This window comes from Rhinopithecus bieti, unplaced genomic scaffold (assembly GCF_001698545.2).
Source record: "Rhinopithecus bieti isolate Rb0 unplaced genomic scaffold, ASM169854v2 scaffold_42084, whole genome shotgun sequence".
Classification (NCBI taxonomy): domain Eukaryota; kingdom Metazoa; phylum Chordata; class Mammalia; order Primates; family Cercopithecidae; genus Rhinopithecus; species Rhinopithecus bieti.
In genome coordinates this window covers 3,281,584-3,299,872 of record NW_016818934.1, presented here as the reverse complement: position 1 = coordinate 3,299,872, position 18,289 = coordinate 3,281,584, and the positions used below count along the sequence as shown (strand labels likewise).

Sequence of the window (18,289 nt, the reverse complement as noted above, 5' to 3'; positions counted from 1 at the left end):
TTTTGCATTTTTAGTAGAGACGGGGTTTCATCATGTTAGCCAGGATGGTCTCGATCTCCTGACCTCGTGATCCACCCGTCTCGGCCTCCCAAAGTGCTGGGATTACAGGCTTGAGCCACCGCGCCCGGCCAGTATGGAGATTCTTAAAGTTAAAAACTTTAATTCTGAGTTTTCTTGAATATTGTCTCTTTATTTTCCTGGAAAGAAAATATACATATTTATATTTCTTAAGGTAATGGTTTAACCACAATTGTATGTAATGTTGTGTTGAGTATTTTAATAAACTAGAAGCTTTGGATGATAGATATTTATGAAGAGGAACAAAGAAAGTTTTATCAGTTTGGGGGAGAAATGGTTAAATGTACACATGTTGTGATTAGAAATAATCTGTTCTAGCCTTTATATAAACAACTGATATTTCAGATAATCTGTGAACATTTGTATAAAAAGATTTATTTGGAATTATAATATTTTCTCTACACCTTCAAGTTGATGAACTTGACTTTCGGCTGATTTTTGGTGTTATAATGAATTATGTCAATTATGAGATACCAGTTAATACAACAAGGAATTTACATTTTAGAATTACTTGTTTATATAACTGAAATAATGAATGGAAAGGAGACTTCAGTTAATTTCTCACCATCAGCTTCAGTGTTAATATTACATGAAGCATCAATTTCAGTGTTCCTATTACATGTTCCTCAACAGAATAATAGTCCTGTTTTATGGATGGAGAAATTGAGGCATTATTTATAGCAAGAATTTTTTGTTTTACCACCAAGGTAATTGCAGAGCTGGGAGTAACTTTACAGACATTGGAACAAATGATTGTAGACATTGAAAACTTTTGCCATGTAATGGGGATAATACTCTTTCCTTATAATTAAAATGATTAATTGACCTAAAATTTACACCATAAGTTGGATATTTAGATATTTAAAAGAACATTAAAAGATACTTAAAATACTTGGTTTGGCAACTATTGAGAGTATTATGTTTATTGTAGAATCAATTGAATGAATATATTTAATAAAATGGGAAGATAGGGGTTTTTTTAGCATTTATGTGAAATTATATGTTATCTCTTCATAGCCCTATAAATAGCTAATGAAGGTTCCTTTGTGCCAGATCTAACAGGTATGGGATTGGACACTGTTGTTTTCTGGCATTGACTTTTTAATTTTTATCATATCTTCATGTGTCTTACATACTATAGTAGCTGCTGCTTGTCAGTAAAATACCCATTTGGGGTACAGGAGTTAATTTATCAAAGCTTTTCTCAGAAGAAAGCTGCTAACTGGTTCATTTGAGTGATTTACTCAAAGGCCATGTAGCAGGTGATCTCTTCTGCCAGAATTAGAACTTTGGAACTCTGGGTTTGCAGTGTTAATTCAGACCACTGGCATTTGAAATTTGTTTCTACAGTGGAACTCCTCTTTTAAGTGAAAATATGAGAGCCCCATTACATAAAGTCAATAAAAGCAGAATGATTTTGGTTAGCAAGATTCTGGTTAGTCATAGGAGGGTACATTTTCAGGGTGTCCCCTAAGGTACCAGGTTTGCTAAGTAAGAACCATAGTTTGGAAACCATTGACCCAACCTATGTTCCCATAGCAGCGAATGTTTTAAAGTGATAAATGATCAAGAAATATTTTTAAATGATTGAGCTTTTATTTTCGCTGAAATAGCCTGGTGAATTTTGTCCCCTTTGCAGTCATTGACCATTCCATGAAAGTTATTTTGAATATTATTTTTAGAAACCAGAGTTTCTTAAATAAGTATTTCATGTAAACAAAGAGAATATTATCTCTCATCTTTAATGCAGGGTTTTTTTTGTTTGTTTGTAGAATTACTCCATGTCTGTATATCTTGTACGGCAGCTTACATCAGCCATGTTATTACAGAGATTAAAAATGAAAGGTATTAGAAACCCTGATCATTCCAGAGCACTAAGTAAGTAACGTTTGTAAGACCAAGCATTTTAAAAAAAAAAAAGATTGAGCATATGAGATGCTTTAATGCTTTAAATATTGCTCACATCAATATATTATATATTTGTTAGCTTGTGTATATACTAATTTATATACATTACTGGTGAGTAAAATTGTAGACATTACCACATAGTAGTTTTTAATTATCAAAGGAAGTATAAGAATATTTTTATATTTTCTGTTTACAAATTTAGTAACTGTTGGAAACAAACAATAGTGCATAATAAAAACTGTGACGAATGTGTGTTGGAAAAGCTGGGGCTCGGGGTACTGCTGCATTCCAGCTTCCTCTCCTAATTGTTGTTTTGTTCTTAAGTCTTACACAGCTTTCTATTTTGAAAGTCTTACTTACCAGCAGTTTTACTTTTAAAAAGAAATTTTAAGAATTTAAACAAAGAATTTGCATGTTCATACTTATTTAACTTATATTGGGAGTGTGATTGGGTTTTCAATACATTAATATTTAACATTTTGTTTTAAGATGCTGTATGTTTCTATAATTCCATTTCTTTGTCACCCTTAATTTTTTTTAATTTTTTTTTTTTTCTCTTCTCTTTAAAGTTAAAGAAAAACTTACTGCAGATCCTGATAGTGAAATTGCTACAACTAGCCTTCGGGTATCCTTGATGTGCCCTGTAAGTAAAGCAACAAAACATTCTGGGGAATTTGACTTTTTATAAATGATTATCTTTCCTATAAAAGTAAGTGTGGGAATAAATGATATATTATGATAGAATTCTGAACTTTTGTCTTTTCCCATTAAGGAATCTTCATGATTAAGTCACAATTCTTTGTATTATTTGGGCATGCAAAGAATACAAAGAAGAGGGAAGATAGCTTTAGGCTTAGAATAATCTGTTATAATTAATGTTGTAGATAATACACAGCTATTAATAAAATATTTTAAGAGCTGACTCTTTTTATAAGAATATAAATGATACTGAAAAATAAAGTGACTAGGGCCTGATAAATGCTAATTGATGCTCTTGGTTTAGTGAGTTAGGATGTGTAGGATGTCCTTGTAATGGTCTTTTAAATTGCACAATAGGCCGGGTGCGATGACTCAAGCCTGTAATCCCAGCACTTTGGGAGGCCGAGACGGGCAGATCACGAGGTCAGGAGATCAAGACCATCCTGGGTAACCCGGTGAAACCCCGTCTCTACTATAAAATACAAAAAACTAGCCGGGCGAGGTGGCAAGCGCTTGTAGTCCCAGCTACTCGGGAGGCTGAGGCAGGAGAATGGCGTAAACCTGGGAGGCGGAGCTTGCAGTGAGCTGAGATCCGGCCACTGCATTCCAGGCTGGGCGACAGAGCGAGACTCTGTCTCAAAAAAAAAAAAAAAAATTGCACAATAATTTTTCTTTTATATCTCCTTACATAGAAAGTATGAGGGAGAAATCAGTTAGCAACTCTCACATCCTTCTGTTTACTTGCCACTGAGCTAAATGTGGGAGAAAATATTGAGGCTTGCTTAGAATGTTAATAATTCAGTTTGAAAAATAAAACCAACTCCCATAAAAATGGAGCAGATTCACTTACAGTTAAGCTGTTATACTACCAAGAGGAGATGGGAGGATCAGGAACATTGAATGAATTGGAGGGGAACCCTTTCCAGTTAAGAAGAACTTGGTGAGAAAAGTCATGAAATCAGGAATTTATAATGTAGTTTTGTGGGTGTTTGATTACTACCCACCATTTTGAGAAATGTACAGTTTTTTAAATGGGGAGAAATTGTGTCAGAAAGAAAAGAGAATAATTTGTTGAGTTTCTACTGTATGTTCTTTATTTAACTATCTTACCAAACCTGTGTGGAGGAGTTGTCTTCATTTTGTAGATGAAGAAACAGACTGAACGAGGTTGGCTAACCCAGATTACAGTTAGTGGTAGAACAAGGATAAAGATTCTAGTGCTCTGACATTCCTATTCTTTTTCCAATATACCATGCTGCCAGATTGGGCTAAAATATACATGTCCTGATTACAAGTACGTCTCTTTTATTCTGGAAAGTGGTATTTGCAAATCTTTTTTTGAGGCATCACTCTTTTAATCTTCATTAACTTAAAAATATGAGCTGGCCTTCATTGAAATAGAATTTTTTGATATCAGGATTGCTTGGATACTCAGAATGTGCTCTTATCAAATGCAGGGAAGAGGTGTGCAGTTCCAGTAGGGTAGGACCTGAAAGCCCTGAAGGTGGTGGCAGAGGCTCTAGGAGGCATGCGGAAGGACCCACGACTTCCTCTGAGCGCAAGTTCTATGCAAACCTTCAGGCTTGAGGTCTTTTCAGTGTCTTCAGGTTATTCTCTTTTTCTTCGCTCTCATGTTAAAATTAATAGTAGATTGAAAGAAGTGAAATTACCTTTTTGTTGGTTAAAAAAATGGTTGGATATTGACCATTTTTTATTATGTAACCCTAGTATATTCAGCAAACATTAATTGCCAGCTGTATTCCACATATAGTCACCATAAGGGGAGGAAACTCATGTCACCATTATGTTTTAGATGTCAAACTATTGTATCAGGAAGAAAGTCTTCTACACAACTTACCTAAGGAGTTTTACAGTTATGCAGTGCCATTTTCTTAGAATCTTTTAAATATTTTTCTTCATACAGACTGCCATTCTACATGAGAGCAACCAAAACCAAGTGCAATGGCCAAACATACTAACGGATTCTCAGGCTTTTTAAGTTTTTTTGAGACAGGGTCTCTGTCACCGTGCTGGAACGTAGTGGCATGATCACGGCTCACTGCAACTTCGACCTCCTGGGTTCCAGTGATCTTCCCATCTCATCCTCCTGAGTACCAGGGACTACCGCCACATACCACCACACCTGGCTAGTTTTGGTGTCTTTTGTAGAGATCTTTCACCATGTTGCCCAGGCTGGTCTCAAACTCCTGACCTCAAGTGATCTGCCCACCATGACCTCCCAAAGTGCTGGGATTACAGGCATAAGCCATCTCATGAGCCAAACTTTCAATAATAGTGAAAGCAGCGTATCAGAGAGGTTAGGATTCCTTCTGTGTAAGAATAGGGAGCAGTTCCTTTCAAACATTACCAATTTTAAGAAAATTAACTTTTCAGTTACTTGAAGAAATGAAGTAACAGATCAAATAGGTTTTTGAAATCTTGTTTTAAGTGTTTTTTTCTCTCTGCTCAGAAGTGACAACAGGTCTATTTGTGAGACTGTCTTTTGAGCTTTTCCTTGGGGTTCGTCGATCTTTTCAGAGCACTTTCTACGAAAAGAATGAATGGTACTCTTTGGGCTATAGTAGTAGTGTTAACATAAAGTTGGGTAGCTAAACTGTAATATGTGGTATATATTAATTAGAATACCAGACACAGGTGTGTTGATTAGATTTGGTGGATGGATGACAGAAGTTAGATGATGAAAGCAGTGTTTGAGAAAGAGTCAGTCCTATTATCAGTTGGAGAAAGCAGAATGGAGTCCAGCCGGCTAACAATGGAGATAACATGGGATCTGGTGCAGTAATGGGAAATGGAGAAGGAAAAAAATAAACCCCAGGCACTTGGATAAGAAGTGAACCCTGGGTTATTTGGCAAAAACAAGAGAAAATAATAATGTAGGGTTATAGAATAAATGTTTATTACATTTCACAGTATTTTCGTAAGGTGATTTGCAGTAGAAGTGAGTCTGAATAGTGGGAGCAAATTCTAAAACCTCTGTCTTTGGGACTAAAGGAAGGTAATGTCACAGTAGTTATTGAAGAGGATCTAATTGAGTGTGCATAATTATATTTCTGAACACAATATCTGAATTTTACATAGGAGTTTCACTTTGGTGATTTCAGCTAGTGATTTTCTCTCTGTCCTGCGGAGGTGGGCTAAGTAGCTGGGGAGAGAAAAGCAAGCTAGGTTTGATTTTATCTCTTGAGATTCTAATATGTTTTAAACAAAAAAGTCCTGCTGAAAATAGTTGGAAACCACCAGTTTGGGCCTTTTCAACTTAAAGACTCTTTTACTTTAGATTGGTAGTAATTAGTCTACAGTGAATAGAATTTGGATAATGCCAGCTTAACATTTTATAGGAAAAAAGTGTTGCATTACTTAGATGCCACGTCATTCATAAAAATAATAAATTTCAAAAAAGCACCTTCATCTGATTAAATTAGAATTAGAATTTATTTTGATGGCACATTAAGGTCCCTTTTAATAACATTCCATAGTCACTAGGAAATTGACAAAATTTTGCTAGCCAGTAACAAATGCCTTCTTAGGAAATGCTCATTAGTTCTTACAAGACAACTAGAGTAGGATTAAATTTAGGTTCAGCAACTTTTATAGTCCTGGATATTCTCATTTCTGTATGCTGTGGAAATTTTAAAGCTGTGACAGGAGAGATGGAAACGGCACAGAAGAAAACGACAAAAACAATCCCTAAACAGCGGTTTGCAAAATGTGGCCCATGGATACCTGAAGGTCCCTGACACTCTTTGAAGAGGACTACAAAGTTAAAACTTTTTATAATAATATTGACACATAATTTTGGCTTTTTGTGTTCTTTCTCTCTTATGAGCATAAAGTGATGTTTAATGTGAGTTACCTATAGATGATGATGATGTCATTGCTCTGATGGCTAATGGAATGTATACTTGTGTACTCTTGTCTTTTAAAAATATGTTTTAATTTCTAATATACAGATATTGATAACTATAGCCCACATACATAAAATGTCTTTGAGGTCTTAATTTTTTTTTCTTTCTCTTTTGTTCTTTTTTTTTTTTTTTGAGACGGAGTCTTGCTCTGTCTCCCAGGCTGAAGTGCAGTGGCACCATCTCAGCTCACTGCAACTTCCACCTCCCGGGTTTAAGCAGTTCTCCCTCAGCCTCCCAAGCTGGGATTACAGGCGCCTGCCACCATGCTCGGCTAAGTTTTGTATTGTTAGTAGAGACGGGGTTTCACCATGTTGGCCAGGCTGGTCTCGAACTTTTGACCTCGTGATCCACCCTCTTCGGCTTCCCAAAATGCTGGAATTACAGGCGTGAACCCCTGCGCCCGGCCGTTTTTGGTTTTTTTTGAGACAGAGTTTCGCTCTTGTCGCTCAGGCTGGAGTGCAGTGGCGTGATCTCAGCTTACTGCAACCTCTGCCTCCCAGGTTCAAGCAATTCTCCTGCCTCAGTCTCCTGAGTAGCTGGGATTACAGGGGCCCACCACCACGTCCAGCTAATTTTTGTATTTTTAGTAGAGATTGGGTTTCACCATGTTGACTGGGCTGGTATCGAGCTCCTGACCTCAGGTGATCCACCCGCCTCGGCCTACCACAGTGCTAGGATTACAGGGGTGAGCCACTGTGCCTGGCCAAGGTCTTATTTTTTTTTTTTTTTTTTTTTTTTTTTTTGAGATGGAGTCTTGCTCTGTCGCCCAAACTGGAGTGCAGTGGCCGGATCTCAGCTCACTGCAAGCTCCGCCTTTCAGGTTTACGCCATTCTCCTGCCTCAGCCTCCCAAGTAGCTGGGACTACAGGCGCCCGCTACCTTGCCCGGCTAGTTTTTTGTATTTTTTAGTAGAGACGGGGTTTCACCAGGTTAGCCAGGATGGTCTCGATCTCCTGACCTTGTGATCCGCCCGTCTCGGCCTCCCAAAGTGCTGGGATTACAGGCTTGACAAGGTCTTAATTTTTAAGAGTCTAAAGGGGTTTTGAAACCAAATGAGAACAGATAACTGTTAAAACCGTGGTAGGCTGAGTTAGAACGTTATTTTAAAGAAAAAATTATAAAAATTGACAAATAATACCTACTTTTAAATTATTCAAATACAGCCGAAAAGTAAAAATGATAATTTTAAATTTGCAAGGTCTATTCAGAAGTAACATTACTAGTAGCATGATAGATTTTTCTAGATTTAATTCTCTATATAATTATATGTATGTTTATTGGAAAATATATACTGTCGTATGGCTTGCTGTTTTTTAATTAACAGTGTATCTTAAGTATATTAGTATGTGTAGATTGGTCTTATTTAATCATTGTGGTCATTTTGTTGAATAGGTATAGTGTAATTTAATAACGAGTTTAGTGATTGAGTTGTTTCCACACAGTGATTGTGTAAAAAAGCCAACTCACTTACATTGGTGAAAACTTTCTAAATAACTAGCCAATGTTTATGTTGGTACTATTTAAAAAGAATAACATGTGATTTAAAAAAAGGATAATGGGAAAATCTGTTAAAGTTACTCATCTTATCATTGAAAGGATTTTAAAAACCTGTTATCTCATTGGGTGCTGAATAGGTATTTAGTCAACATTCATTTTAATAGAACAAAACTTAGCAAAAGAGGAAAAGGAGGGTAATTAAATTAAAAAACTAACACCATTTGTAATGTTATAAAACTGGGATGTCTCTGGGATGTGAGGATCATTTGTGATATAGCTCCATCAGCTGTGTCTCAGTGAGTGTGTGGTTTTAACCTTTTGTAGCTTCAGCATCTTCATTTCAGAAATAGAAATATAAATACCAGCTTTTCTGGAGTCATAGAGTTACGAAGATTTTATGAGATTTATTTAAAAGCCTTGGGCATACTGTAAGAGTCTAAGAAATAATTTGTTTTAAAGGCAGGAAAAATATAGAAATATGTATCATAAGAAGAGAAACTGCCTCAGGTTTTATTCCGACCTTTTTCTGTTCTAAGTGATGAGTTATATTGTGCCAAATACCTTGATCGAATCACAGAAATTTTGAGGATCCCTTTTAGAACTCTGGTTAGACACTTAGGTAGAGACAGTATAGCAGTGATGAGAGTGTGGACTCTGCAGGGCTGGAGCTTCCCAGGTCAGACCTGCTCTGCCATTTTCTAACTTTGTAGTGTTAGATTACTTAGCTTCTTTGTGCCTTAGTTTCCTTATTTATAAAATGGGGATGATAATGATACCATCCTTTTAGTATAATTGTTACGTAATTGTAAAAGTGTTTTTGAGATTAATGTGAAGTAGTCAACACTGTACCTTGCACGTAGGTGGAACTAGATAAACGTTACTTCTGTGTTGATGATTGAGCTAAATTGTTTTCTTTTTAAATTACCACATTACCAGGTGTTCATTTTAGAGGAATTAGAAATTACAGATGAACCAAAAGATAAAGAACATCCTAAAAAGCCTGCCTCTCAGGCAGAGCTAAGAATGTTTTAATTTTGCCATGAATTCTTTTAAACTTTATAGCATAAAAGAAGGTCCATCTTCTTCATTTCCTGTTTGTTCTTTTCCCCATTTCTGGTCCATCTCCATTCATTCTCCTATCTGGTCAACAAATACTGAGCACATACTATGAGCTAGTATTGTGCTAGGACAGTGGGATTCAGTGGTGAGCAGAGATCTAGACCATCTTTTTGGAGCTTAAGATCTAGTGGGAGAAATAAATTTTCAATCAAAATAGCAGGACTGGTTATAAATAGTGATATTTTCTGTAAGGGAAATATATGGGGAGGTTTGAAGGATTATGTAGGAAAACCTGATCTGACCAAATCTGGGTGTTGTGTACGTCTTGGTGCCAGTGGACCACTACTATTTGCAATATGAATTTAACAGCAGTAGAGTTAATCAAAAGTATATTAAAAAATTAACACTGTTGATTATATAAAAATAAATTTTCATAAATGAAAAATATATTTGCAGTTCATATTACACACATGGCTGGTTTCTTATCTAAAGAGTGCCTACAAATAGGTAAAAGATTAATAACTAAATGGGAAATGAGAAAAGGTTATAGGTAGAAAGTTCTTAGAAACACAAGTGACTCTTAGAAGTAAAAGAAGAGGCTCAACTACCACTTATAATAAGAGAAATGTAGTTCACAACTATAATGGGATATTTGTCACCTTCCAGATTGGCAGAGATCGAATAATTTAATAACACTATATTGGAAAGGTTGAGTGGAACAAAGCACGTTAATACACTTGTATACATAACCCAGTAGGTACTTTTTGTGGAAGATAATGTGTTAATGTGAGAAAAATTACAAATGTCCTTTTCTTTCCACCCAAAAGTTTCACTTCTAGAAATTATAAATATTATAAATATAGGAATCTTAGAAATACTCATTACAGCATTGTAGTGATAAAAGATTGGAAACAATTTAAATGTCAGTCATTAGTGTACTGGTTAAATAAATTATGATACCTTCATATAATGGTAGTTTTTTATATACCAATTTGTGTGCTGCAGTAGTCACCAAGTTATATGACAGAAGTGAGTTGGAAAACAGTGTGTATTGTATACTGTAATTCCTGGGAACATACTTTAAATACACACTTGGTTTATGCTTAGAACATCTATGGAAGGACATGCAAAAGATGGATAACAGTGGTTCTCTAAATAGGGAAACTGGGGACCAGGTAAGGAGGAGTCATATTTTCAGTGTATATGAATCTGGATTTACATGTTACCTGTTTTGAAAAAGTGAAATAGTTTTCCAAAATCATAGGGCAATCAATGAATAAAATATATTCTAATCTCCCTGGGAATACATTCTGGTTTGGATTTCTTTTTCATTTTTATCATCATCTTGTATGACATCTTCAGACTTTTACAACTGACCACTTTCCCTCTGAGCTCGTTCTCCTTTCTGAACTAGTTTTCCTTGTGTTTCCTGTCCCGTAGTTAGGAAAAATGAGACTGACAATCCCATGCCGTGCAGTGACTTGTACACATCTGCAGTGTTTTGATGCTGCCCTTTATCTACAAATGAATGAGAAGAAGCCCACCTGGATTTGTCCTGTGTGTGACAAAAAAGCTGCCTATGAAAGTCTAATATTAGATGGGTAAGCATATCCCTTTTAACAGCTGATATGGACTAATACAACAGCTGTTGGCAGTGCCTTTGTTCAGTACAACTTACTGAACTAAATTCTAAATAAATTCTACTCTAGTATAAATCCAGATATTTGTGTGTTTTCTGTCTTGTACATAATTACACTCAATCTTATTTTTTAAACTGTGGTTAGTGGCTTTTTTTTTTTTTGAGACAGAGTCTCTGTCGCCCAGGCTGGAGTGCCATGGCTTGATCTCGGCTCACTGCAAGCTCCGCCTGCCGGGTTCATGCCATTCTACTGCCTCAGCCTCCCAAGTAGCTGGGACTACAGGCGCCCGCCACACCAGGCTAAGTTTTGTATTTTTAGTAGAGATGGGGTTTCACCATAGTCTCGATCTCCTGACCTCATGATCCGCCTGCCTCAGCCTCCTAAAGTGCTGGGATTGCAGGCCTGAGCCACCGCACCCGGCTGGTTAGTGGCATTTTTATCTCTAGAATATGATTTGTGTTGAGGGCAATGTTTTTGCTTTCCAAGATTATATTTTATAAAACCTGCAGGAAATAGGGAAAAGTTTGCTTTGTGATGTCATTTTGCTTACCTAGAATTTCTTGAAGTAGCAATTAGGGTCTATGCAAAAAACCAGAGGAAGTGATAGGGTAAATACAGACACGTTATATAGCTCTTAAGTTCAAAACTGGAATTCATGCCCAGGTATTTCTGACTGGAGTCCAAACTCTAAGCATCATCTCTCATATCATATTGCATGTCAGAATTTGGAAAATGGCATGAACTAATTTTTAGTACCTTTTTTCAAATAATACTTTCTTAAAAATTGCACATGTCATCCATATACCATGTAAGATTTAGAAAATACAGTTAATGAAAAGATGAAAATAAAATTAGCAGGACCATCCTATGGTGATGACTTTGTTATTGACATATTAAAAAAGACTGAAATGATACTTTATGTAATGATTTATATTAATATATACATATGATTTTTACTCAATATATAGTGAAAAGTATCCTAGATTTTTAAAGATACTTGTGCAACTTGAAAACGTTTTAAGCCAGGCGCAGTGGTACATGCCTGTAGTTCCAGCTACACAGGAAAGTGAGGTGGGAGGATCACTTGAGCCCAGGAGTTCAAGGTGAGCCTGGGCAACATAGTGAGTTGCATCTCTAAAATAAACAACAAAAGTTTTACAAGAGTATTATCTGTGGAGAGGAATGGGGAATGAAGAGTGAATGGGACTTTAACATTCCTTTCTGAATGTTTTCGTTTGCTGAGTTTTTATTTTTAGCTTATTTTGAAAAAATTTCAACCCTACAGAGGTGTTGAAACAGTAGCACAAAGAACCTCCCATGTAACCTTGACCCAGAAGCTTCAGTTGTTAACATTCTACTGCAGTTGTTGTATCACTTTCTCCCTTAATATGTGTGCATATACACATTTTTGGTGTATGCATTTGCGAATGTAGAGAGAGATGATTATTACTATTTTTAGAATTCTTTTGAACCATTTGAGAGTTACATATGTCATGCCCCTTTGCACATTAATATTTTGTGATGTGTTTACTAAATTCTCGATATTCCGTATTTGTTTCTACTTTTTCAATTTAAAATTGCCCTGTGATGTTAACATTTTTGAAGATGGCATTTTGTATATATGTCTGTGGAGTTTTCTTCAAGTTCTTAGAAATATTCAAAGGGAATGTATAACTTTAAGACTTTTACTATTTATTATCAAGATGCCTCCCAGGAGGAGTAAGCTATTTTTCTCTCCTAGTAAATCATCTCACTCTCATGCCAACAGGCGTAACATCGTCCACTTCTCAGCTCTCTTATCAGCCTTACATATTAAATCTTACTTTAAAAATGTCTACTCTTGGGTGTGGTGGCTCACACGTGTCATCCTTCCCCTACCCCATTATCCTTTTTTCTCAAAGTTAAAGTTTATAAATTATTTTACTATATAGTAACCTTTGTCTGCTTGTGTTTGTTTTGCGTGCTGTGTTAGAGGCTGTTCTTACTGCCAGCCTCAGCTAGGAGGCTGCAGGTATCTACTAATCTCTAGCCATTGATACTCACTGAGTTACACAGGTGATGCTCAGTAAGTTGCTTAACTATTATGTCACCTGTTACAGATTTAAAACAGGACAAAGGGGGTGTAATAATTGTTGTAAAGTATAAAAGTATTGCATTACCAAAAGAAAAGGGGGTCAGCTAGCATTACTTACCTTTTCAAGGTAATGTGTGTTACTTTCTTATTTCCTCTTTAGGCAAAGCTGTTGATTACATGTGTGTACTTCTTAATTGTTTTTAGGCTTTTTATGGAAATTCTCAATGACTGTTCTGATGTGGATGAGATCAAATTCCAGGAAGATGGTTCTTGGTGTCCAATGAGACCGAAGAAAGAAGCTATGAAAGTATCCAGCCAACCGTGTACAAAAATAGAAAGTATGTGTAGAACAGCAGCAGAGAGCAAAGCAGTGAGACTCATGTAACATTATCATTAATCTTGGCCCCTAGAACTATACGTTTGGAATTCAGCTTGTTGACTCAATCTTTTGATTATATATAATTTCCCCCAAATGATTTTTATTCTTTCCTGAAGAAATGTGCTGAAGTTTATATTGTCTTATCAACTGTTTCATAGTATATTTTTCCTATGTAGAATAAAGGAAACATTCATCTAAAATCATTTTAAAATATGATGTTTGTTATAAAACGAAGTCACAAATGAATTTATGTGGACAGTTTTTCAGAATTGTTTTTAGAGTATCTGTAGGTGGAACCCTAAGTGGAGGTGAGGTTAGAGGGCTACATCATTGATTAATGGCCTTGGTGGTTTGGGGATGGTCACAGGTTAATTGCTCAGAAAGTAAACAAATTGTTTCCTTCCATTTCTTTGTGGGGAGGAATATTAACATTGCCTTGATTACCTAGAATGTGTACTTATCCATCAGCTGCCTGCATCTATCCACACTAAGTAGGGAAACTGAGGGCATTTTGAGTAATTGAAACCCACAAGTGAACTTAGAGTTTCTTTTTACCTAACAATCTCATTGAAACCCACACGTGAACTTAGAGTTTCTTTTTATCTAACAGTCTATTCACTGCATTTCAGTTTTGTTCTGATTACATTTGAAGTTCTAACAAACAGTGTAATGAATGGAGTAAGAAGAAAGGGGAAGAAAAGAATTTATGCCATTATTAATTATTCCTCTGTGATTGATACTGAACCTGAGTGCAGTGACCAAGATTTCTGTCGTCTTTGAGAAAAATGGGGAATGATTTAGTTGATAAATTTGTATTGCTTTTCCATTATCAACTATCTTTCATTTTTAACTAAATACATTACAGATAATAACATACTTTTCTATGAAAATGTGAGTTAACATGTGTGGTATGTGAGACTATCTTTGTGGGTAGTCTATGGACCTATGTGATCAGTAGATAATTCATAAGAAAAGTTTAAATGTCTGAGTAAATTAAGTGAGAGGTTTGGGTTTTTTCAACTTATCAAGGTGAAAGTTTTTATCAGTTCTGGCTTATGGTGAAAAGTTTGTACTTTCTTTGATATGATGAGCATGATTGCTAGAATGGAAATACCTGTTTCTGAGCTAACTGTGCCACATGTCTGTGAGAATACATAGCTGGTGAACTCACTCATTTTTGTCCCATGGCCTGAGACCAGTTCCCTAACTCTCCGTATCTTTCTGTAAAATGACTGCTGACCTGCAGAAACAGGATGAGCATTAGGAGCTGCACAAATCCTTCAGTGGTATTGGAGGCATAACTAAGAACATTCTGTCTGAATGAGACTTTGAGACTTCTGACCTTCTGTCAAGGAATAGTGCTCACCTGTCTCCCTAGGTGAACAACCATTTTACAGACAGAGGTCTGGAGTTAGGGAGTTGGTATCTGTCCATGGGTTGGAGTAGGTGGCTCCACTGGCTATGTGTTGTCAGGATATACTATACTGAATATACTAGACTCTACCCCTAGAGTTTATTTGTGTTATACCTTTGATTTTTTTTTCCTTTTGTTTCCTTACATGCAGGTTCAAGCGTCCTCAGTAAGCCTTGTTCAGTGACTGTAGCCAGTGAGGCAAGCAAGAAGAAAGTAGATGTTATTGATCTTACAATAGAAAGCTCTTCTGATGAAGAAGAAGACCCTCCTGCCAAAAGGAAATGCATCTTTATGTCAGAAACACAAAGCAGCCCAACCAAAGGGTTTGTTAATTTATAGTTCACTATTGTTCATTACACTCGCAACTAATTGCTCTTGGGGTAGATTTATAAATGTCTCTTTGGGAAATGGCGTAACTGTAGAAATCTATTTTAGTTTGCCTTTGTTGAGTTGGAATATTTTCAAGTAAGCACATTGTTTGTAGGAAGCACATTTTGATGGAGAAAATATTTACATCTTTGGAAAGTGAGCGTGTGAGGTATTTATTTCCTACCTGAGACTTTTTGTTATTTTCTTGAACCTGTTTGTAAGGAAATTTGGCATCTCAGACCAAATGAGAAAGTCTGGTGTAATGGAGTGTGGAACTGGGAATCTGACAAGTATGGATTCCAATTATGGCACACCATCGCTTACTTGTTCTGTGATCTTAGATGAAATACTTAATTTGATTGAGCCTCTTTTTTGTGTTCTGTTAAATGGAGCTAAATAATGCCTCTATTACAGGATTATTTTCAGATTTTAATGAGATGAAAGAAAGCCTCAGTGTCAGGCATGTGGTAACTTCTCAATAAAAATTGATTCCTTTCCCTTCTCACCCTCTCCAGGGCAAACTATGGATGGGTAAGATAGCATTCTACCTGAATTTTAGCATGGATTCTCTATAAGTTATCTGGCAGAAACCATTACTGACCTGCATTTAAAATCAGATTTGGGTATTTAGCAATAGTTGCTTTTTCAGAGAGGTTTTGGACCATACAAGGAGATAACAGGAGAGTTCTCCTGACCGTCCACGAACACATTCTTTCAGACTTGGGAGTGCTAGTGTCATCTTTTTAGCCTCTCGGTCCACTTTGTTTTCTAATAGCTTTACTGAGGTATAATTTACATAGCATAAAATGTACCCATCTTAAGTATGTAACTGCACAATTCAGCGATATTTTAGAAAATACATAGAGCTGTGCAATCATCACCATGATTCAGTAGTAGAATATTTTCAACACCCAAAAAAACTTTCTTCATGTTCTTTTGTAGTTTATTCCTATCTACACCCCAAATCTAGGCAGTCATTTTTTTTTCTCTCTAATGCCTGTTCTAGACATTTTATATAAAATGTCTCCTTTTGCAACATTGTTTATTTTTATAATTTTATGAATTAAACCTTTTCAGCTGTCTTCTTTACTGTTAAAATACTTAATATTTCCAGGCATATATTTACTTCTACCTATTTAATTAGAATGAGGTGGGGTTTTTGTGTGTGTGGAACAAAATGAGGAAGTGTTTCAAGTGGATTTTTTTCCTGTTGTGCCAATCATTTATTGCACCTTTGAGACAAATTGGCTGGTACCTCTATAATTTAAATAATACACAAAAAATGAAGATTTAATTGTGAAATGGTTACTGGGGTGGAGTATCAGGGGAATGAATGCTTAGATGTGATGTTTCTGGATTTTACTCTGTAATGATATCCTTTAGAATATAGTGGAAAAACATGAGTTGCAAATACTGTGGTTGGCTGAATTCGTGCCAGGTTGAGAGGTCATGCATAGTGATGCTGACTCATGAGTCGTTGTGATCTTGGAGCATGTCTCTGGTAGCATGCCACAAGGGTCTACCCTCTATCCTTTACCACATTTTTATCTATGTTTGATGAGTCCATGAAACAGGAGGGATGGCACATACACAGTGGGCGACAAAATCTGAAATGACCTCAGTATGCAGAGGAATAAGGATCGTTTACATCTGTGGTCAGCTACTATAGAGATAAATGTTAAGGTTTCTCATCTAGGCTGAAAAGAAAACAAAAACTAACATTGGTAAGTATAAGGTAGAAATTTGTAACTAAACCAGCAACACTTGAAGGTTTATTTTAGAAGTCTGTATAAAGTGCAGCTACCTAGTTCATTCCATGAAGCTGATGTAGCCCTTAATGCCCAACCTAGACATACATACACATTAATACTCACACGGAAGAACTCTTAAGAAACAGACTCACGTAGAAAGATAAATGAAAATTCTGAATTCAGTCTTAGGAAATCACTTAAGTATATATTAAAATGACATGTGACAAAGTAGTTTATCCTAGGAGTGCTTTAATATTAGGAAATACATTGATAAGATGTATCTTGTCATAAGGACAACTATGTAGTCATCTTCATGGATGTTGGAAAGGCCTTCAGTAAATTAATTGCCATTTCTGATAGAAACTCTTCAAATGTCAGGTTTCAATTAATGGTTTGAAGGGTTCACCACTAAAACCAATTTGTTCTTAGCATTAATAAAATAAGCATAGTGTTCAAGATCCATACCATGCCAGTTTTGTTCCATTTTAGGCTATACGACCCTCAGAGAATTTCAGTCAGTGCTGATCATTAAGAATGGTATTAACAAATAAGTATGGCCAGAGCAGGGGAACAGGAAGGTGAATAGTGGAATCTGGAGCAAGATGGATGACTGGGTCTTAAGGACTGAAGCTGTTAAACCAGGAGAAGAAATTATGTGACAGCCACCTTGTAGTTCTTAAAAGGGAGACATTGACTAGCTGGATTAAGTTTGTGCTTTATTACCAGATTTAGGTCCAGTGAACTAAAGATACATGGACAGACTTTCTGTTGGAGCTTTCTGAATACTAGGAAATTTAATCTTTTGTCCCGAAATCATATTTTCTGTTTTACAGTGGCTGCCACCTGCCACAGTGTCATAGTGGAGGCTCATGCTATGGTTATATCATCTCTGTGATTCCCTCCTACTCTTAGACCTTTGTGGCTTTGTTCTTGGTTGTCCTTTTCATATCCTTTCTTGTAGTTCAGTATCTAGAGTTTTTATGGTTTTCCTATGCTGTGTAAGTTTGTCAGAGGATTTTTTGGCCATCAAAGATAGTAAGCAAATGAGAAAGAATAGAGAATTAGAAATCAGGAAAACTTACTCTAATTTACGGCCCCAAAATTATGTGAACAGCTATTTTTTCATTTCTTTTTCTTTTTTTTTTTTTTTTTAATTTTTTTTAAGACAGGGTCTCAGTTTGTGACCCAGGCTAGAATGCTGTGATGTGATCGCAGCTCATTGCAGTCTTGACCTCCTGGGTTCAAGCGATCCTCCTGCCTCAGCCCTCCAAGTAGCTGGAACTACCACCCCCAGCTAATTTTTTTGTATTTTTTTTGTAAACATGGGGTTTCACCATGTTGCCCAGGCTGGTCTCGAACTCCTGAGCTCAAGCCATCCACTTGTCTTGGCCTCCCGAAGTGCTAGAATTACAAAGTGCGTAAGCCACCACGCCTGCCTGTAAGCAGCTATCTTTTTTTTTTTTTTTTTTTTTTTTTTTTTTTTTTTTTTTTTTTT

General features: G+C 36.2%; 1 protein-coding gene across 11 annotated transcripts in view; it reads left to right on the top strand.

The window, feature by feature from the left end:
• The window catches only part of PIAS2 (protein inhibitor of activated STAT 2), a 160,535-nt gene that overhangs the window by 71,480 nt on the left and 70,766 nt on the right, over window positions 1-18,289 (top strand). For all 11 annotated transcript variants that reach the window (XR_001882503.1, XM_017857809.1, XM_017857805.1 and 8 more), the window contains 5 exons: window positions 1,851-1,956; window positions 2,556-2,629; window positions 10,608-10,768; window positions 13,086-13,219; window positions 14,826-14,997. Coding sequence is in view for 10 of the 11 variants with exons in the window: in XM_017857809.1 (XP_017713298.1) it covers window positions 1,851-1,956; window positions 2,556-2,629; window positions 10,608-10,768; window positions 13,086-13,219; window positions 14,826-14,997 (647 nt within the window). In the remaining variant the exon portion in view is untranslated. The remainder of the gene's footprint in view (window positions 1-1,850; window positions 1,957-2,555; window positions 2,630-10,607; window positions 10,769-13,085; window positions 13,220-14,825; window positions 14,998-18,289) is intronic.